The sequence below is a fragment of the Oncorhynchus gorbuscha genome, linkage group LG11 (assembly GCF_021184085.1).
Source record: "Oncorhynchus gorbuscha isolate QuinsamMale2020 ecotype Even-year linkage group LG11, OgorEven_v1.0, whole genome shotgun sequence".
NCBI lineage: Eukaryota > Metazoa > Chordata > Actinopteri > Salmoniformes > Salmonidae > Oncorhynchus > Oncorhynchus gorbuscha.
In genome coordinates this window covers 70,543,859-70,566,981 of record NC_060183.1, presented here as the reverse complement: position 1 = coordinate 70,566,981, position 23,123 = coordinate 70,543,859, and the positions used below count along the sequence as shown (strand labels likewise).

The window sequence follows — 23,123 nt, the reverse complement described above, 5'->3', positions numbered from 1 at the left end:
ACAGTATGGTAACAGTATGGTAACAGTCTATCATAACAGTATGGTAACAGTATATTATAACAGTATGGTAACAGTCTATCATAACAGTATGGTAACAGTCTATCATAACAGTATGGTAACAGTCTATCATAACAGTATGGTAACAGTCTATCATAACAGTATGGTAACAGTATATTATAACAGTATGGTAACAGTATATTATAACAGTATGGTAACAGTATATTATAACAGTATGGTAACAGTCTATCATAACAGTATGGTAACAGTATATTAAAACAGTATGGTAACAGTCTATCATAACAGTATGGTAACAGTATATTATAACAGTATGGTAACAGTATATTATAACAGTATGGTAACAGTCTATCATAACAGTATGGTAACAGTCTATCATAACAGTATGGTAACAGTATATTATAACAGTATGGTAACAGTCTATCATAACAGTATGGTAACAGTCTATCATAACAGTATGGTAACAGTCTATCATAACAGTATGGTAACAGTCTATTATAACAGTATGGTAACAGTATATTATAACAGTATGGTAACAGTCTATCATAACAGTATGGTAACAGTCTATCATAACAGTATGGTAACAGTATATTATAACAGTATGGTAACAGTCTATCATAACAGTATGGTAACAGTCTATCATAACAGTATGGTAACAGTCTATCATAACAGTATGGTAACAGTCTATCATAACAGTATGGTAACAGTCTATCATAACAGTATGGTAACAGTCTATCATAACAGTATGGTAACAGTCTATCATAACAGTATGGTAACAGTCTATCATAACAGTATGGTAACAGTCTATCATAACAGTATGGTAACAGTATATTATAACAGTATGGTAACAGTCTATCATAACAGTATGGTAACAGTCTATCATAACAGTATGGTAACAGTCTATCATAACAGTATGGTAACAGTCTATCATAACAGTATGGTAACAGTCTATCATAACAGTATGGTAACAGTATATTATAACAGTATGGTAACAGTCTATCATAACAGTATGGTAACAGTGTATCATAACAGTATGGTAACAGTCTATCATAACAGTATGGTAACAGTCTATCATAACAGTATGGTAACAGTCTATCATAACAGTAAAGTAACAGTATATTATAACAGTATGGTAAAAGTCTATCATAATGGTGGAAGGCCCTGTATGTTGGGGGGGACAGAAAAAGAGAGAAGAGCTAACGTATTGCACTGGCCTCCCGCAAGGCGTGACCTTCCCTATCCACGGTGCCATAGGCTAATTGGCTGACATGTCTGAGCATGCCATGGCCTGCTACCACACTTAATATGAATGCACTGAGATGTGCCGGTGTGTGTGAGGTTGGGTAAAAAGTATGTGTGCACGTGCGTACATTAGTATAGGCCTACATATGTGGGCAAGTACGCGTACCAGCGTGTGTATGTGAGTAAGAGTGTGTGTGTGTGCCTGTGTATGTATAATGCCACCATCTCGCTACTCTCCTCTGCTTTAGGTCTACGGTGATTAAAGTTTCAAAGCTAATTACTGAGAGCGGGGTCCTGGGAGAGCTGATTAAATAGAAGATGAGCAATGAGAAGGAGAGAGGGAGCGAGACAGACAGGGAGGAAGAGAGAAAGATGGGGATGAAAGAGAAAGATAGGAAGAGAGAAATGAAAGAGGGACGAGGAAGAAGAGAGGAGACTGAGTGACAGACAGGGATGAAGAAAGAGATGAGATGGAAAAAGAGAGAGAGATTGACACAATCAGTCACAAAGCAAAAGTTTTGATTCTACACAAGCCCCTAGCTCAGACAGACAGTTCCACTGTGGCATGTTGATTGGAATTTATATCTCACATGACCATGTTCACACAACAAAACATTTGCTGAGTGCAAACCCTACTAAACAGATGCCTTTAAAGATAAGGAGGTAGCAGGTAGCCTTGTGGTTAGAGCACTGGGCCAGTAACCAAAAGGTTGCTAAATCCAACCCCCGAGCTGACACGGTAAAAATCTGTCGTTCTGCCCCTGAATAAGGCAGTTAACCCACTGTTCCTGGGCTGTCATTATAAATAAGAATTGGACTTGCCTAGTTACATTTTTTTAAATAAATAAAAAATGAGTAAGAGAACAGTAGGACAGCTCTTTCAGGCAGGACATCTGTGCAGTGTTTCCTTACCTTAACATTATATAGGTGGGACGTCCCCCACACAGATCTGTTCCAAAGAACATTGGTTTCAATGGAACATTTTGTTTAAAGAGAAACTGGATGTTGATATTACAGCATATACTCTGGCTAGACACAAAGACAGTGAAACAGGGTCATCACTGGCCCTAAGTGCTGCTGGGTCTCAATCTGCCCTTAAAGAAACACTCATTGTACTTTATACACACACACCCTTATGCACGTTAACAAAGCAGTCATACAAACACATTTACACACACACTTTCACACACATGAACACACACACACAGCAACAGACACACACACACACACACACACACACACACACACACACACACACACACACACACACACACACACACACACACACACACACACACACACACACACACACACACACACACACACACACACACACACACACACACACACACACACACACAGACACACACAGACACAGAAACACACACACACACACACACACACACACACACACACACACACACACACACACACACACACACACACACACACACACACACACACACACACACACACACACACACACACACACACACACACATCAACATGCCACCCCCCAGAGTCCTGGACACACACACACACACACGCACGCACGCACGCACGCACGCACGCACGCACACACACACACATCAACATGCCACCCCCCAGAGTCCTGGACACACACTTTTCACTCCATCTCTATTTGTGTAAAAACTCCAAAATGGCAAACGGAGGTCTTTTATAATTCACATTTTGTGTCAGCATCCTGCTGGAGGAAAAACGTTTTTGTAACTTCATCGAAGTATGAAAATTTTATATTTTTCTTTGCTTAAGTGCAAAAGTGTTGTGAAATATTCAAGATTTAATGCACTTGCATTGTTCTCCCTGTTTCCGTCATAAACAGCAGAGCAAACAATTAAAAGTTATCACGACACGTAGCTCCCTCGGGCTCGACATGTTAAAATAACAACTGACGAGGAAGTGTTTTCAGAGCACAAGTGAACATTTTTGTCCATTATGTTGGGCTTTTTGAGATACTTCTGAACCCTGGGAGAGTAACATGTAGGCTAGAGAGACTGGATAACGAGAATAATGAATGATCATGTAAGAAGCACTATAGGCGTACACAGTTCTAATCTTTACACATACCGAGGAAATTCCACTGTAACAGTGTGACACTGACTCAGTTCCTTCACTTTATAATGTGTGTCAAACAAAAACCAATGATTGCAAGTTAAACAAACTCTAGGCACAATAACTACTTTTAACAATTTCCACTCTCCATTTGACAAAAACACATTTACTTGAAGAACAGTGCAGATGCAAAGTTTGGTAACAGAAATGCCTGTTTGTGCCGTCATGCTGTTGCACAGTATCACTCTGTCACAATGGAATCAGTAACAACATTGATACTGAGGTCATATACTGAATAGCCGGTTGACATTTATTGTCATGAGTTTAATTCTGGAGGCAGAACTGAGCAATTTTCCCTTAGATAGGCTAGCTCCAAAGTCCAAATTGGCTATATTGTAAAAAAAAAAGTTCTTTTTGGTCTTAATTTAGAGTTAGGGTTAGGCATTAGGGTTAGCAGTGTGGTTAAGGTTAGGCATTAGGGCTAGCAGTGTGGTTAAGGTTAGGGTTAAGGTTAGATTGAATTACTTTGTGGCTGTGCCAGCTAGTGACCACTCTGCAGACCGGCCCCCAAAACACGATTCATGATGAAAAACACTACTGAATATGGTCCAGAACACTTGAACTGGACTGACCACCTGCTCTGATTCTCCACACCGTAGCACACATGCAGTCACTTATGCACACACCCACACAGAATTACACACACACATATACAGTCCCTTCAGAAAGTATTAACACACTTGTTCCACATTTTGTTGTGTTACAAAGTGGGATTATAATGGATTTAATTTGTCAACAATCTACACAAAATACTATGTAATGTCAAAGTGGAAGAAAAATGATAATATTTGTAAATAAATATATATCTTGATGAGATAAGTATTCAACCCCCTGAGTCAATACTTTTTAGAATCACCTTTGGCAGTGAATACAGCTGTCTTTCTAGGTAAGTCTCGAAGAGATTTGCACACCTGGATTGTACAATATTAGCACATTACTATTTTTTAAATTCTTCAACCTCTATCAAGTTGGTTGTTGACCATTGCTAAGCCATTTTCAAGTTTTGCCATAGATTTTTAAGCCGATTTAAGTCAAAACGGTATCTAGGCCACTCAGGAACATTCAATGTCGTCATGGTAAGCAACTCCAGTGTATATTCTGTTGTGTGTTTTTGGTTATAGTCCTCCTGAAAGGTGAATGTCTCCCAGTGTCTGGTGGAAAGCAGACTGAACCTGGTTTCTCTCTAGGATTTTGCCTGTGCTTAGCTCTATTCCATTCATTTTTATTCTAAAAAAACTTGCAGACGACAACCATACCCATAACATGATGCAGCCACTACCAAGCTTGGAAATAGTGGTACTTAGTGATGTGTTGTTATGGATTTGCCCCTAACAATCTGTAACTCTATGTATCCAGGACATAAAGTTCATTTCTTAGCCACATTTTTTTGCAGTTTTACTTTACTGCCTTATTGCAAACAGGATGCATGTTTTGGAATATTTGTATTCTGTACAGGCTTCCTTATTTTCACAATGTCATTGAGAAGTAAATGCAATGTTGTTGATCCATCCTCAGTTTTCTCCTATCACAGCCATTACACTCTAACTGTTTTCAAGTCACCATTGGCCTCATGGTTACAACCCTGAGTGTTTTTCTTCCTCTTTGGCAACTGAGTTAGGAAGGATGCCTGTATCTTTGTAGTGACTGGGTGTATTGAATGAATAACTTCACCATATTCAAAGAGATATTCAATATCTGCTTTTTTATCTTTACTCATCTACCAATAGCTGCTCTTCTTTGCGAGGCATTGGAAAACCTCCCTGGTATTTGTGGTTGAATCTGTGTTTGAAATGCACTGTTCTACTGAGGGAGCTTACAGATAATTGTATGTGTGGGGTACAGAGATGAGGGAGGCATTCAAAAATCATGTTAAACATGAGTGATTCCATGCATCTTATGAAGCTTGTTAAGACATTTTTTACTCCTGAAATTATTTAGGCTTGTCATTACAAAGGGGTTGAATACTTATTGACTCAAGACATTTCAGCTTTTCATTCATTTGTAAAAATTCCATTTTGACATTATGGGGTGTTGTTTGTAGGCCAGTGACACAAAATCTCAATTGAATCCATTTTAGATTCAGGGTATAACAAAATCAAATTTGTCCAGGGGTGTGAATACTTTCTGCTACACACACTGCCCTCCATCCCCCCCTTCCCCAAAACACCTGTAAATGTTGGACTATAGATTGTACCTTCCTGTATTATACTTATGGTCAAATGTTTATTCTATTCTACTGAGCCATTTACTTTATGTTCATATTCTAATATTTTATTATGTCTTATTGTTGTTACATTATAATATATGGCATTTAGCAGATGCTTTTATCCAAAGCGACTTACAGTCATGTGTGCATACATTCTACGTATGGGTGGTCCCGGGGATCGAACCCACTACCCTGGCGTTACAAGCGCCATGCTCTACCAACTGAGCTTGAGAAGGAACCTGCGAGTAAGCATTTAGTTGGAAAATGTACACCACGCATTTGCCGTACAAACAGCGAACAAAAATTGAAACAATTGGAAGACTTTAAAGCAGGGGTCGGCAAACAGACTTTAAAATCACATGAATTCAGCTATAAATGTGTTAATTTAGGAAACAACGCTAGGTCAATTGTGCACCGCCCTATCCCAATCACAGCCGGATGTGATTCAGCCTGGATTTGAACCAGGGACTGTAGTGTTGCCTCTTGCTCTGAGATGCAGTGCCTTAGACCGCTTCACCACTCGGGAGCCCAAATCACTATTAAAATCACTATACCCTTAAAAATAATGCACTTCAAAGTCTTAAAACACTAGATGGATGACTAAATAGACTGAATCATCACTCATAAGGAGGTACGCAAAAAAACATTCCTTCAGCGTTTCCGTTAGTCATTTATTATAAGAAGACAGCTTGAATAGTGATGACTTTGCGCAAAGTCACAAAATGATGGAAAAGCTCCAGATATAATATCTGATCTCAGTACAATCAGGTTCACCCTTTAAAAACACTCAGACGCTATAATTGGTCTACATTTTTCTCTTATAGAATACTACAGAGCTTTAACCAGGTCTTACTAAGTTCTCTTATAGAATACTACAGAGCTTTAACCAGGTCTTACTAAGTTCTCTTATAGAATACTACAGAGCTTTGCCAGGTCTTACTAAGTTCTCTTATATAATACTACAGAGCTTTAACCAGGTCTTACTAAGTTCTCTTATAGAATACTACAGAGCTTTAACCAGGTCTTACTAAGTTCTCTTATAGAATACTACAGAGCTTTGCCAGGTCTTACTAAGTTCTCTTATAGAATACTACAGAGCGTTGCCAGGTCTTACTAAGTTCTCTTATAGAATACTACAGAGCTTTGCCAGGTCTTACTAAGTTCTCTTATAGAATACTACAGAGCGTTGCCAGGTCTTACTAAGTTCTCTTATAGAATACTACAGAGCTTTGCCAGGTCTTACTAAGTTCTCTTATAGAATACTACAGAGCTTTGCCAGGTCTTACTAAGTTCTCTTATAGAATACTACAGAGCGTTGCCAGGTCTTACTAAGTTCTCTTATAGAATACTACAGAGCTTTGCCAGGTCTTACTAAGTTCTCTTATAGAATACTACAGAGCGTTGCCAGGTCTTACTAAGTTCTCTTATAGAATACTACAGAGCTTTGCCAGGTCTTACTAAGTTATCTTATAGAATACTACAGAGCGTTGCCAGGTCTTACTAAGTTCTCTTATAGAATACTACAGAGCTTTGCCAGGTCTTACTAAGTTCTCTTATAGAATACTACAGAGCTTTGCCAGGTCTTACTAAGTTCTCTTATAGAATACTACAGAGCGTTGCCAGGTCTTACTAAGTTCTCTTATAGAATACTACAGAGCTTTGCCAGGTCTTACTAAGTTCTCTTATAGAATACTACAGAGCGTTGCCAGGTCTTACTAAGTTCTCTTATAGAATACTACAGAGCTTTGCCAGGTCTTACTAAGTTATCTTATAGAATACTACAGAGCGTTGCCAGGTCTTACTAAGTTCTCTTATAGAATACTACAGAGCTTTGCCAGGTCTTACTAAGTTCTCTTATAGAATACTACAGAGCTTTGCCAGGTCTTACTAAGTTCTCTTATAGAATACTACAGAGCATTGCCAGGTCTTACTAAGTGACGCTCCGGCGTATTTGCCAGTTCAGCAGTGGAAGTGCTTTCAGTTAAGACCTTTAAACGAAGGAGACACACATACATTACAAAATTCGATAGGAAATTGGAAAGAGGGCCGGGTGTATCATTTTGAAACAAGCCTCTCTGGCATAAAAGGTCTATGCGGCATAAACCAATGGTACCGTCATCCATAACATTCCACAGTGTTGTTAAAAAGAAGAGGGAAGTGGATTTGCTTTTTCTTTCATCAAAATAAAGAGATGCCAATGACTACAGAGGAGATGAGTCTAAGGAAAGAGTATACTCTCGTTACCTCGCAATCCAACCAAGGTGCATCAATTCAATTGAGGAACAAACTAGTGAGAGGTAATCACAGACATTATGTGACCCTGGAGGTAACGGTATGTTTCAACCTTCTCCTTTCAAAGGCCTTTTGTCCCACTACCTCCCCGTATGAATGAACCCTCTTCCTGAGCCCCCAATTCTCCCATCAAAGTCACTAGCCCACCAACATCCTCAGAGAGAGAGAGAAAACCTCTCTTCTCATGTACTGTATGTTTCAGATACATTCCATTTGACTACAGTGTAGGCCTCAGGACAAGGCAGAGCCTAAGTCTGTGGAGAAGTCTGTCTTTCCACATGTTCCCAGAAATGGCTCTACTAAAAAATAGGATTCATTTAAGCACCATACAGTAAGGCAACAAAGCTGGATTGAGACTGGTTTTGGGGTAGATGTTAACTGCCTGTTTTCTCAATGACAAAGGCGCTCTCAGTTGAGAGGAAAGGGGCCCAGTCATTTTCTACTAATTGTAGAGCTACGTGTTTTCAATGTTCAATGTCACATGCACAAGTACAGTGAAATGCCTTTCTTGCAAACTCAAAACCCCAAAATTAAATAATCAATAACAGTGTAATACTAGAAAAAAACACAAGAGAAATAAGAAGAAATATGAAAAACACAATAAGTACGTAAGTAAGTATACTATATATACGGTAAGTTCCAATACCATATTTACAATGTGCAGGGATACTGGAGTGATGGAGGTAGGTACACTGTATGTACAGGGTTAAGGTGACTAGGCAACAGGATCTAAGATAAACAGAGTAGGAGCATCTTGCAGGTGAGTGGGTGTGCGAGTGTGTAGAGTCAGTATAAATGTATGTGCATATTATGTGTGAGTGCAGATGATGGAGTGAGAGTGAGTGTGTAGAACCTTGTGAGTGCAGATGATGGAGTGAGAGTGAGTGTGTAGAACCTTGTGAGTGCAGATGATGGAGTGAGAGTGAGTGTGTAGAACCTTGTGAGTGCAGATGATGGAGTGAGAGTGAGTGTGTAGAACCTTGTGAGTGCAGATGATGGAGTGAGAGTGAGTGTGTAGAACCTTGTGAGTGCAGATGATGGAGTGAGAGTGAGTGTGTAGAACCTTGTGAGTGCAGATGATGGAGTGAGAGTGAGTGTGTAGAACCTTGTGAGTGCAGATGATGGAGTGAGAGTGAGGGTGTAGAACCTTGTGAGTGCAGATGATGGAGTGAGAGTGAGTGTGTAGAACCTTGTGAGTGCAAAACAAAAAGGTCAATAATGATACAAGGTTAACTCAGATAGTCTATGTAGTTATTTTTTTAAACTATTAATCAGTCTTGTTGCTTAGGGAGAGAAACTGTTCAAGAGTTTGTTGGTGCCAGACTTGATGCACCAGTACCACATGCCGTGCGGAAGCATAAATTGTCTTTAACAATTTTCTGGGTCTTCCTACCACCCCGCCTTATATAGATATCCTTTATGGCAGGGAGCTCGGTCCCAGTGATGTTCTGGGCTGTCCGCACCACCCTCTGTAGCGCCATGCGATTAAGGGTGGTGCTATTGCCATACCAGGTAGTGATGCAGTCAGTCAAAATGCTCTCAATGGTACAGCTGTAGAACTTTTTGAAGATTTGAGGGGCCGTCCAAAACTTTTTCAACCTCCAGAGGGAGAAGAGGAGCTGTTGTCACTTCATCGCGACTCTGTGCGTGTGTTTGGACCATTTTAAGTCTTTAGTGATTTGGACACCGAGGAACTTGAAGCTCTCGACCTGCTCCACTGCAGCCCTGTCAATATGGATGTGGGCGTACTCTCCCCTCCATTTCCTGTAGTCCAAGATCAGCTCCATGGCCTTACTGACATTGAGGGAAAGGCTGTTGTTCTGGCACCACACTGCTAGGTCAGTGACCTCTTCCCTGTAGACTGACTCATCGTCACCGGTGATCAGGCCTACCACTGTCGTGTTGTCAGCAAACTTGATGATGGTGTTGGAGGCGTGCTTGGCCACGCAGTTGTGGGTGAACAGGGAGTACAGGAGGGGACTAAGCACACACCCCTGTGGGGTCCCTGTGTTGGGTGTCAGCGTGGTAGAGCTGATGTTGCCTACCCTCACCACCTGTGGTCGACCCTTCAGGAAGTCCAGGATCCAGATGCAGAGGGAGGTGTTCAGACCCAGAGTGCTAAGCTTGATGACGAGTTTGGAGGGGACAATGGTGTTGAACACTGAGCTGTAGTCAATAAATAGCATTCTCACATACAGTAGGTATTCCTCTTATCTAGGTGTGTGAGGGCAGTGTGGAGAACAATTGAGATTGCGTCATCTATGGATCTATTGGGGCAAATTGGAGTGGGTGACAAAACCAGCCTCTCAAAGCACTTCATAATAAAGTGAGTGCTACAGGGCGGTAATTACTGTGGCATGAAGACTTAGAGTTCTTGGGGACAGGAATGATGGATGTCATCTTAAAACATATGGGTATTACAGACTAGACCAAGGAGAGGTTGAAAATTACCGTGAATATGCCTGCCAGCTGTTCTGCACATGCTCTGAAAACGCACCCTGGAATACCATCAGGCCCGCAGCCTTGCGGGTGTTGACCTGATTAAAGACCTTTCTCACATCGCCCTCGGAGAGCAAGATCACCCAATCCTCTGGGTCAATGATGGCCTTCACACCCAGCACAATGTTGTTGTTGTCAAAGCGTGCATAAAATGCATTGAGTTCATCTGGTAGAGAGGAATCGTTGGGCAGATCACAGTTGGGTCTTCCTTTGTAATCTGTAATGGACTGCAGCCCCTGCCACATGTGGCGGGTGTCTGAACATGTGTAGTATGATTCTACCGTATTGTTATATTGTCGTTTTGCTTGTTTGATGACTCTGTGGAGGTCATAGCTGGACTACTTATTCCTGTCCTCGGCCGTAGCCTCAGGGTTGTCTACGATAGCTCTTTGTAAGATAGCCCTGTCCTTTAGTTTACCGCCAACCTCTGTGTTTGTCCAGGGCAGGTGATTGGGGAAGCAGTGAACCCACACCGTGGGGACGACGTTGCCGATTAATTTTCTAATGAATTCGGTGACAGAGGTGGTCAGCTCGTCAATGTTATCGGCGGATTCTCTAAACATTTTCCAATCAGCGCTAGCAGTCTTGTAGCATAATCTCAACAGAGCGAGTCACAGGAACTTCCTGTTCGAGTTTCTGCTTGTAAACAGGAAGCAGGAGTATGGAATCATGATCTGATTTGTGGAATGGTGGACGAGGCAGGGCCTTGTATGCTTGCTTGTGGGTAGAATAACAGTGGTCTAGGACTATATCGTCCCTAGTGGCGTTGGTGACGTGTTGATGAATGTTGGGCATCACATGTCTTAGTTACACCGAAAATCATAAAAGTAGTCTTTAAATATAGGTTTTCTTGCCTTGTACAGTTCATTAAGTGCCAGCTTGTTATTTTTCTTGTCATGAGGAGAAATGTATACAGCAGTCACGATAACAGCTGAAAACTCCCTCGGGAGTTAGAAGGGTCGGCATTTGACCATCACGTATTTCAAGACAGGTGAACAGTGGGTCGACCCCTCAACCACGCTGGAGTTAGCACACCAGTTGGTGTTGATGCAGAGGCAAAGGCATCTGTCAACATCTCTCTAATGAAAGGCTAGTCTTGTAGGATCCATCATATATGTTGGATCAAGGTGAAAAAGCCTCATTATTGTTATTTTATTGTGTTACCTTTCATTTTAAAATTGTACTTTAGTTTAGTTAGTAAATATTTTCTTAGCTAATTCTTGAACTGCATTGTTGGTTAAGGGCTTGTAAATAAGCATGACCATTTTATTTGGCCTGAAGAACTGAACGGAGTCCACGGTAAACTCAGCGTAGGATCGATTTACACACAGACAGGGGTCTAAGGAGTGTTGTTCTAATGTTCTTCCAATGTCACTTCTCCAATGCACCTAAGCAGAGGTCCTTTAGTTAAAATCTTTTATTTTTTTTAACCTTTATTTAACTAGGCAATTCTTGTAGGATATGTTATGTCCGTTGGTGCAAGGTTGATAAACTGAACATAACAACCGACTACTGGATTGATTTACATACCGATGGGAGTTACAGTGAATCTTATTCATAGTTCTTTCTTCCTGTTTTCAGAGAAAGTGACTTGGTGGGGACGGAGCTAAAATTTTATAAACAGATTGAAGGACTGAGAAATTATAAACTGCCCACAATCCACCATAGCTCAGCTCAAAGGATGCTCAAAGGACAGTGGAGTGCAAGGAGCATTATGGGCCATTGCTGCTCCCTGCCGAACCGTTGGCTCTATACAACCCTCACAATGGCCCCTATGGACTGTATCGCGGCAACCGCCTCAATGCAATTCTCAGGATTGAGGAATTTCTAGGCATTTTCATCTTTTTTGAAAGACTCTGACAAAGAGCCTGCTGTTGAGGATCTGCGCCGAGCTGAAAAACACAACAACTGTCCAACGGCCTTCTAACATTCAACTTGAAAAGAATCTCAGAGGAATCCGAGGAACTCAAAGTTATGGCTAGTTGGTGAGAAACAAATCAAAACTGGACAGACTGACAAGAGGCCTTCACATAGTTTTGTTCCGTGGCTTTCTACATGACAATACAGTAAGGGGTTTTTCCTTGAACAGAACTCCAATTCCAAGAGGGCCTGTAAATGATTAGGTTCCCTGAAATCCTTCCTGTACCTTCTGTTTCTCAGCCATAACGTGGAAGGTTTGATAACCAGTGGTTATGTGTGTTCTATACTAATTATCATCTTAGCATCTTTCTAGACGGAGGCAGTGCAGTGATGTTGTTCCCTCCCTCCATATCAGTTCAGTCTCTACATTCTGGACCTAAGCCAGAAGAGGAGGAGGGTGGTCCAACTGTGACGTAAGAGCGAGAAAAAACACACACGACTAGAGTCTTACCCTCGGACAGCGGGGGAGTGAGAGAGTAGTTGCCGAGCAGGTCGCTATGGACAACGCCCTTGACCTGGTTCAGGAGTGTGTGAAGTGTCTGTATGTGTGTTAGCGCACGTATGCGTATCTGTGTGTATATATGAAAGTGAGTGCGTGTGTATGAAATGTGGGATTTCTGCCTGACTGCACATGTTATTGATTGACCTCTTGGGCTGCAGTCTAGCCCAGTGGGAGAGAGGGTTGGGAGATACGGCTGGCTGGGAGAGAAGGCTGGCTGGGAGAGAAGGCTGGCTGGGAGAGAGGGTTGGGAGATACGGCTGGCTGGGAGAGAAGGCTGGCTGGGAGAGAAGGCTGGCTGGGAGAGAAGGTTGGATGGGAGAGAAGGCTGGCTGGGAGAGAAGGCTGGCTGGGAGAGAAGGCTGGCTGGGAGAGAGGGCAGGCTGGGAGAGAAGGCTGGCTGGGAGAGAGGGCAGGCTGGGAGAGAAGGCTGGCTGGGAGAGAAGGCTGGCTGGGAGAGAGGGTTGGCTGGGAGAGAAGGCTGGCTGGGAGAGAGGGTTGGCTGGGAGAGAGGGTTGGCTGGGAGAGAGGGTTGGCTGGGAGAGAAGGCTGGCTGGGAGAGAGGGTTGGCTGGGAGAGAGGGTTGGCTGGGAGAGAAGGCTGGCTGGGAGAGAGGGTTGGCTGGGAGAGAAGGCTGGCTGGGAGAGAAGGCTGGCTGGGAGAGAGGGTTTGCTGGGAGAGAAAGCTGGCTGGGAGAGAGGGTTGGCTGGGAGAGAGGGTTGGCTGGGAGAGAAAGCAGGCTGGGAGAGAAGGCTGGCTGGGAGAGAGGGTTGGCTGGGAGAGAGGGTTGGCTGGGAGAGGGTTGGCTGGGAGAGAAGGCTGGCTGGGAGAGGGTTGGCTGGGAGATGGTTGGCTGGGAGAGAGGGTTGGCTGGGAGAGAGGGTTGGCTGGGAGAGATGGCTGGCTGGGAGAGATGGCTGGCTGGGAGAGAAGGCTGGCTGGGAGAGGGTTGGCTGTGAGAGAGGGTTGGCTGGGAGAAAAGGCTGGCTGGGATAGAAGGTTGGCTGGGAGAGAGGGTTGGCTGGGAGAGGGTTGGCTGGGAGAGAGGGTTGACTGGGAGAGGGTTGGCTGGGAGAGGGTTGGCTGGGAGAGAGGGTTGGCTGGGAGAGAGGGTTGGCTGGGAGAGAAGGCTGGCTGGGAGAGAAGGCTGGCTGGGAGAGAAGGCTGGCTGGGAGAGAGGGCAGGCTGGGAGAGAAGGCTGGCTGGGAGAGAGGGTTGGCTGGGAGAGAGGGTTGGCTGGGAGAGAGGGTTGGCTGGGAGAGGGTTGGCTGGGATATGGTTGGCTGGGAGAGAAGGCTGGCTGGGAGAGAAGGCTGGCTGGGAGAGAAGGCTGGCTGGGAGAGAGGCTGGCTGGGAGAGAAGGCTGGCTGGGAGAGAAGGCTGGCTGGGAGAGAAGGCTGGCTGGGAGAGAAGGCTGGCTGGGAGAGGGTTGGCTGGGATATGGCTGGCTGGGAGATGGTTGGCTGGGAGAGAAGGTTGGCTGGGAGAGAAGGCTGGCTGGGAGAGAAGGCTGGCTGGGAGAGAGGTAGGCTGGGAGAGAAGGCTGGCTGGGAGAGAAGGCTGGCTGGGAGAGGGTTGGATGGGGGAATGGCTGGCTGGGAGAGAAGGCTGGCTGGGAGAAAAGGCTGGCTGGGAGAGAGTTGGCTGGGAGATGGCTGGCTGGGAGAGAGGGCAGGCTGGGAGAGAAGGCTGGCTGGGAGAGAGGACATGGTTGGCTGGGAGTGGACTGTCAGTATTGTGGTTTAGACTGCAGTGGACTGTCAGTATTGTGGTTTTGACTGCAGTGGACTGTCAGTGTTGTGGTTTAAACTGTGGTGGACTGTCAGTGCTGTGGTTTGTTAAAGCTAGTTAGATGCTTGTTCAAGTGCACCGGCTTGTCAGTACATTGTTACACAGAATGTGTTGCTTTAACAACAGTGCTGCTGGCAGAGACCACAGAATGAGACAGACCAGATCCGACACCACACAGTGGTCCCATCTGTCAGATACAGCTGTGGCTGTCTCCTCTAGATGACAGAGCTTCATCACACTCGCTGTGTGTGTGTGACAAAGACAGTTCTACAATAAATTATTCCACTTTGTGAATGATGTACAGCTTCCATCTCCAGAGCAGGGGAGGAGGAGGACAAGAGCAAAACCAGACAGTGGAATCCCGAGTGGCGCAGCGGTCTAAGGCACTGCATCTCAGTGCTAGAGGCGTCACTACAGTCCCTGGTTCGATTCCAGCCTGTATCACAACAGGCTGTGATTGGGAGTCCCATAGGGTGGCGCACAATAGGCCCAGCGTCGTCCGGGTTAGGGTTTGGGCAGGGTAGGGTGTTATTGTAAATAAGAATTTGTTCTTAACTGACTTGCCTAGTTAAATCAAATGCATTTAAAAAACGGTGACCAGAGACGATCAACTAGCAAGTCAGTCAGTCATTTAAAGATACACTATGCAGAAATCACTCTGCCATTTACTGGTTGCAAAAATTCCAATAGTTAGCCTAATTTCAGTTTATGTGACAAAACAAGCAGTCATTGTTTAGAGAATCAAGAATCATTGTACCATCTAAACCAGAAATATTGTATTATCAGCTGGTGTACAAAACCCAAAGTAAATATGCAAAAACTAAACTTAAGAACGGGAAGCATAGAAATAGAACACACACGTAGAACAGATCTACTGCTTCTTAGACCTGCTTCAATGACAATGACAGATCTATTAGTTATTTAGGTAGTTTCATAGTCTCAATTATAGCCTGAAAAGGTGACAATCACCCAAAAATGAAAAAAAAGACCTCAAACTCCAACAATGCCTTTTTGTACTGTACAATACTCTAGTACTTTATGCAGTACTATAGAACCGTCTTGAAAAGCATCCTGAACGTCAAGGAACCAGTGAGGTTTCCAGAGAGAGACTGACTAAGCCTAGCAGTAGCAGCCCCTGAGTGAGTCCCTGTGCTCTTGGTGTGCCGTGAGAAGCGTCCCTCGCTCCAGTGACTCGCTGACGGGCAGAGCAACACGACAAGCGCTCCCAGGGCTCTGATGGCAGCCACTCAGTGGGCCACCCACATGGGAATACAAAAGTGCAACCTGTTAGCACACACAAACTCATACAAAGATGTGCATACACACTCATGAGAGCACACACACACACACACACACACTTTATAAAAGGCTGTTTGTTGATCTGCTGTAAATGGAGTTTCTCAGTTGGGGAAAATGTATCCGTGTAATACCTGCTTATCAAACTGTCAAGGTGTTTCAGACGGCACTGTTAAAATGGGCATTGACTTGTGCCAGAAAATCCAGCAACTCCGACATAATGCAGGTAGCTGCCTCATAAAGTCACTGGAGCTTGAAGGGGAGAGGGGGAGGGAGAGGGAGGGAGAGGGGGGGGAGAGAGGGGGCGGGGGGATGGAGAGGGAGGGAGAGGGAGGGAGAGAGGGGGAGGGAGGGAGAGGGAGGGAGGGAGAGAGGGGGAGGGAGAGAGGCGGAGGGAGGGAGAGGGAGGGAGAGAGGGGGAGGGAGGGAGGGATGGAGAGGGAGGGAGGGAGAGATAAGGAAGAAAGGATATCTGACTTCTGTGGTGTGTGTGTGTCCTGTGTGTGTGTATAGGCATGATAGAGGCCATGTAGTCACATGGTTCCAACAGAGCAGAGAGGAAAATTAAAAAGGTCTGTCTGTCTGGCTGCAGAGAGATGCTAAAACTAATAGGATTACCAGGAAGGAATCCTGTTGGATCAGAGGCCTCAAAACCCTGGCTACAGTATACCCTGTACAGGAGTGCAGCTATCCCCTCTGTCCTCACATACACACGGCACAGAGCTTAGGGTAAGATGGAGGACGAGGTGACCTGAAATGTCTGAGGGGGAAGAATTGGGACGCGGATCAGGGGCGCCATCTGCACTTTAAATGAAGGGTCAAACAAGTTTGTGTGTGTGTGTGTGTGTGTGTGTGTGTGTGTGTGTGTGTGTGTGTGTGTGTGTGTGTGTGTGTGTGTGTGTGTGTGTGTGTGTGTGTGTGTGTGTGTGTGTGTGTGTGCGTGCGTGTGTGCGTGCGTGCGTGCGTGCGTGCGTGCGTGCGTGTGTGTGTCATAGTCTACATATTTCATAGGCATTGCTCATAAAGGCTAGCCCACTCTCCAAGCTCTACCCTCTATCAACAGCGTAAACAAGAGACATACTGAACTTAATGAACAAACTCCTTGGGACGACATGGTACTGAACACAAGTGTACAGCTTGGTACTGAACAGATGGGAGGGCTTGGTACTGAACAGATGGGAGGGCTTGTTACTGAACATATGGGAGGTCATTGTATAAGACAGATGGGAGGGCTTGGTACTGAACAGATGGGAGGTCATGGTACAGGACAGATGGGAGGGCTTGGTACTGAACAGATGGGAGGGCTTGGTACAGGACAGATGGGAGGGCTTGGTACAGGACAGATGGGAGGTCATGGTACAGGACAGATGGGAGGGCTTGGTACTGAACAGATGGGAGGGCTTGGTACAGGACAGATGGGAGGGCTTGGTACTGAACAGATGGGAGGTCTTGTTACTGAACAGATGGGAGGGCTTGGTACAGGACAGATGGGAGGTCATGGTACAGGACAGATGGGAGGGCTTGGTACTGAACAGATGGGAGGGCTTGGTACAGGACAGATGGGAGGGCTTGGTACTGAACAGATGGGAGGGCTTGGTACTGAACAGATGGGAGGGCTCGGTACAGGACAGATGGGAGGGCTTGGTACTGAACAGATGGGAGGGCTTGGTACTGAAAGATGGGACAGCTTGGTACTGAACAGATGGGAGGGCTTGGTACTGAACAGATGGGATGGCATGGTACTGAACAGATGGGAGGGCTTGATTCAGGACAGATGGGAGGGCTTGTTAATGAGCAGATGGGAGGGCTTGGTACAGGACATATGGGAGGGCTTGATTCAGGACAGATGGGAGGGCTTGTTACTGAGCAGATGGGAGGGCTTGGTACAGGACAGATGGGAGGGCTTGGTAGAGGACAGATGGGAGGGTTTGGTAGAGGACAGATGGGAGGGTTTGAACAGATGGGAGGCTTGGACAGATGGGAGGGCTTGGTACTGAACAGATGGGAGGGCTTGGTACTGAACAGGTGGGAGGGCTTGGTACAGGACAGATGGGAGGGCTTGGTACTGAACAGATGGGAGGGCTTGGTACTGAACAGATGGGGGGGCACGGTATTGAACAGATCGGAGGGCTTGTTAGGACAGATGGGAGGGCTTGGTACTGAACAGATGGGAGGGCTTGGTACTGAACAGATGGGAGGGCTTGGTACTGAACAGATGGGAGGTCATGTTACTGAACAGATCGGAGGGCTTGTTACTGAACAGATGGGAGGGCTTGGTTCTGAACAGATGGGAGGGCTTGGTACTGAACAGATGGGAGGGCTTGGTACAGGACAGATGGGAGGTCATGGTACTGAACAGATGGGAGGGCTTGGTACTGAACAGATGGGAGGGCTTGGTACTGAACAGATGGGAGGGCTTGGTACAGGACAGATGGGAGGGCTTGGTACTGAACAGATGGGAGGGCTTGTTACTGAACAGATGGGAGCGCTTGGTACAGGACAGATGGGAGGGCTTGTTACTGAACATATGGGAGGGCTTGTTACTGAACAGATGGGAGGGCTTGGTAGAGGACAGATGGGAGGGCTTGGTAGAGGACAGATGGGAGGGCTTGTTACTGAACAGATGGGAGGGCTTGGTAGAGGACAGATGGGAGGGCTTGGTACTGAACAGATGGGAGGGCTTGTTACTGAACAGATGGGAGGGCTTGTTACTGAACAGATGGGAGGGCTTGGTACTGAACAGATGGGAGGGCTTGTTACTGAACAGATGGGAGGGCTTGTTACTGAACAGATGGGAGGGCTTGTTACTGAACAGATGGGAGGGCTTGTTACTGAACATATGGGAGGGCTTGTTACTGAACAGATGGGAGGGCTTGTTACTGAACAGATGGGATGGGGGCTTGTTACTGGACAGATGGGAGGGCTTGGTACTGAACAGATGGCTTGGTACTGAACAGATGGGGGCTTGGGAGGGCTTGTTACTGAACAGATGGGAGGGCTTGGTAGAGGACAGATGGGAGGGCTTGTTACTGAACAGATGGGAGGGCTTGGTACAGGACAGATGGGAGGGCTTGGTACTGAACAGATGGGAGGGCTTGGTAGAGGACAGATGGGAGGGCTTGTTACTGAACAGATGGGAGGGCTTGGTACAGGACAGATGGGAGGGCTTGGTACTGAACAGATGGGAGGGCTTGTTACTGAACAGATGGGAGGGCTTGTTACTGAACAGATGGGAGGACTTGTTACTGAACAGATGGGAGGGCATGTTACTGAACAGATGGGAGGGCTTGTTACTGAACAGATGGGAGGGCTTGTTACTGAACAGATGGGAGGGCTTGTTACTGAACAGATGGGAGGGCTTGTTACTGAACAGATGGGAGGGCTTGTTACTGAACAGATGGGAGGGCATTTTTATTTATTTAGTTATTTCACTTTTATTTAACCAGATAAAGCAAAGCAGTTTGACAGATACAACGACACAGAGTTACACGTGGAGTAAAACAAACATACAGTCAATAATACAGTATAAACAAGTCTATATATGATGTGAGCAAATGAGGTGAGATAAGGGAGGTAAAGGCAAAAAAAGGCCATGGTGGGAAAGTAAATACAATAGCAATATTATTATTATTATTATTATATATTATTATTATATTATAAAACACTGGAATGGTAGATTTGCAGTGGAAGAATGTGCAAAGTAGAAATAAAAATAATGGGGTGCAAAGGAGCAAAATTAATTAATTAATTAAATACAGTAGGGAAAGGGAAGAGAGAGAGAGAGAGAGAGAGAGAGAGAGAGAGAGAGAGAGAGAGAGAGAGAGAGAGTCAGAGACCTCTGTAACACAGTGAGCCAAAGAGGACACCAGTCGCCCAGTCTATGATCCCACAAGGAGGTCGGACGACAAACACATGAAACACACACAGCAGCAACCAGGGAGAGTGGTCCTCACATACACAGTGAAGGTTTGCTGACGACACAACGGTGGTAGGACTGATCAGTGTGGTGTGGTGCCAGGGCAACAAACTCTCCCTCAACGTCAGCAAGACAAAGGAACTGATCATGGACTACAGGAAATGGAAAGGCGACCACGTCCCTATTCACATTAACGGGGCTGTTGTGGGCCAGGTCGAGAGCTTCAAGTTCCTCTGTGTCCACATGACTAAGAAGGCTGAAAATATTTGCCACGGTTTTGCAGATCCTCAAAATGTTCTACAGCTGCAACATTGAGAAGCTGCATCTTGACTGGCTGCATCACTGATTGGTACGGCAACTGCAAGGCATCCGACCGCAAGGTGTTACAGACTTCTATACCAGGCGGTGTCAAAGACTCCAGCCACCCGTCATAGACTGTTCTCTCTGTTGCCACACGGCAAGTAGTACCAGTGCCCCAAGTCTGGAACCAACAGGACCCGAAACAGCTTTTACCCCCAAGCCATAAGCTAAACAAGACTGCTAAATAGCTTATCAAATGGCTACCCGGACGACCTGGATCGACACACACACACACACACACACAATACATAACACATGCATACTGATGCCACACACACACTAAATAACACATGCATACTGATGCCACACACACACTAAATAACACATGCATACTGATGCCACACACACACTAAATAACACATGCATACTGACACACACACACACACACACACACACACACACACACACACACACACACACACACACACACACACACACACACACACACACACACACACATACACACACACACACACACACACTACATAACACATGCATACTGACACACACACACACACTACATAACACATGCATACTGATGCCACACACACACACACACACACACACACACATACTGACACACACACACATAACACATGCATACACACACACACACACACACACACACATACATGCCACACACACACACACACACACACACACACTACATAACACATGCATACTGATGCCACACACACACACACACACTACATAACACATGCATACTGATGCCACACACACACACACACTACATAACACATGCATACTGATGCCACACACACACTACATAACACATGCATACTGATGCCACACACACACACACTACATAACACATGCATACTGATGCCACACACACACACACACACACACACACTACATAACACATGCATACTGATGCCACACACACACACTACATAACACATGCATACTGATGCCACACACACACACACACTACATAACACATGCATAATGATGCCACACACACACACACTACATAACACATGCATACTGATGCCACACACACACACACACACTACATAACACATGCATAATGATGCCACACACACACACACACTACATAACACATGCATACTGATGCCACACACACACACACACACACTACATAACACATGCATACTGATGCCACACACACACACACACACACACACACTACATAACACATGCATACTGATGCCACACACACACACTACATAACACATGCATACTGATGCCACACACACACTACATAACACATGCATACTGATGCCACACACACACACACTACATAACACATGCATAATGATGCCACACACACACTACATAACACATGCATAATGATGCCACACACACACACTACATAACACATGCATACTGATGCCACACACACTACATAACACATGCATACTGATGCCACACACACACACACACACACACACACACACACACACACACACACACACACACACACACACACACACACACACACACACACACACACACACACACACACACACACACACACACACACTACATAACACATGCATACTGATGCCACACACACACACTACATAACACATGCATACTGATGCTACACACACACACACTACATAACACATGCATACTGATGCCACACACACACACACACACACACACACACACACACACACTACATAACACATGCATACTGATGCCACACACACACACACACACGCACACTACATAACACATGCATACTGATGCTACACACACACACACTACATAACACATGCATACTGATGCCACACACACACACACACACTACATAACACATGCATACTGATGCTACACACACACACTACATAACACATGCATACTGATGCCACACACACACACTACATAACACATGCATACTGATGCCACACACACACTACATAACACATGCATACTGATGCCACACACACACACTACATAACACATGCATACTGATGCCACACACACACTACATAACACATGCATACTGATGCTACACACACACACACACTACATAACACATGCATACTGATGCCACACACACACACACACACTACATAACACATGCATACTGATGCCACACACACACTACATAACACATGCATACTGATGCCACACACACACACTACATAACACATGCATAATGATGCCACACACACACACACTACATAACACATGCATACTGATGCCACACACACACTACATAACACATGCATACTGATGCCACACACACACACACACACACACACACACACACACACACACACACACACACACACACACACACACACACACACACACACACACACACACACACACACACACACACACACACACACACACACACACACACACACACACACACACACACACACACACTACATAACACATGCATAATGATGCCACACACACACACACTACATAACACATGCATACTGATGCCACACTCTCACACACACACACACACACACACACACACACACACACACACACACACACACACACACACACACACACACACACACACACACACACACACACACACACACACACACACACACACACACACACACACACACTACATAACACATGCATACTGATGCCACACACACACACTACATAACACATGCATACTGATGCCACACACACACACTACATAACACATGCATACTGATGCCACACACACACACTACATAACACATGCATACTGATGCCACACACACACACACACACTACATAACACATGCATACTGATGCCACACACACACACACACTACATAACACATGCATAATGATGCCACACACACAAACACACACACACACACACACACTACATAACACATGCATAATGATGCCACACACACACACTACATAACACATGCATACTGATGCCACACACACACACTACATAACACATGCATACTGATGCCACACACACACACACA

At 45.1% G+C, this 23,123-nt stretch overlaps 1 protein-coding gene across 1 annotated transcript in view; it reads right to left on the bottom strand.

Annotated features, from left to right (window-relative positions):
- LOC124047717 (capon-like protein) overlaps positions 1 to 10,632 on the bottom strand; it is a 186,704-nt gene extending 176,072 nt beyond the window's left edge. The window contains exon 1 of the mRNA XM_046368020.1: positions 10,396 to 10,632. Within this exon, the coding sequence (XP_046223976.1) occupies positions 10,396 to 10,632 (237 nt within the window). The remainder of the gene's footprint in view (positions 1 to 10,395) is intronic.
- Between the last annotated feature and the right edge of the window lie 12,491 nt (positions 10,633 to 23,123).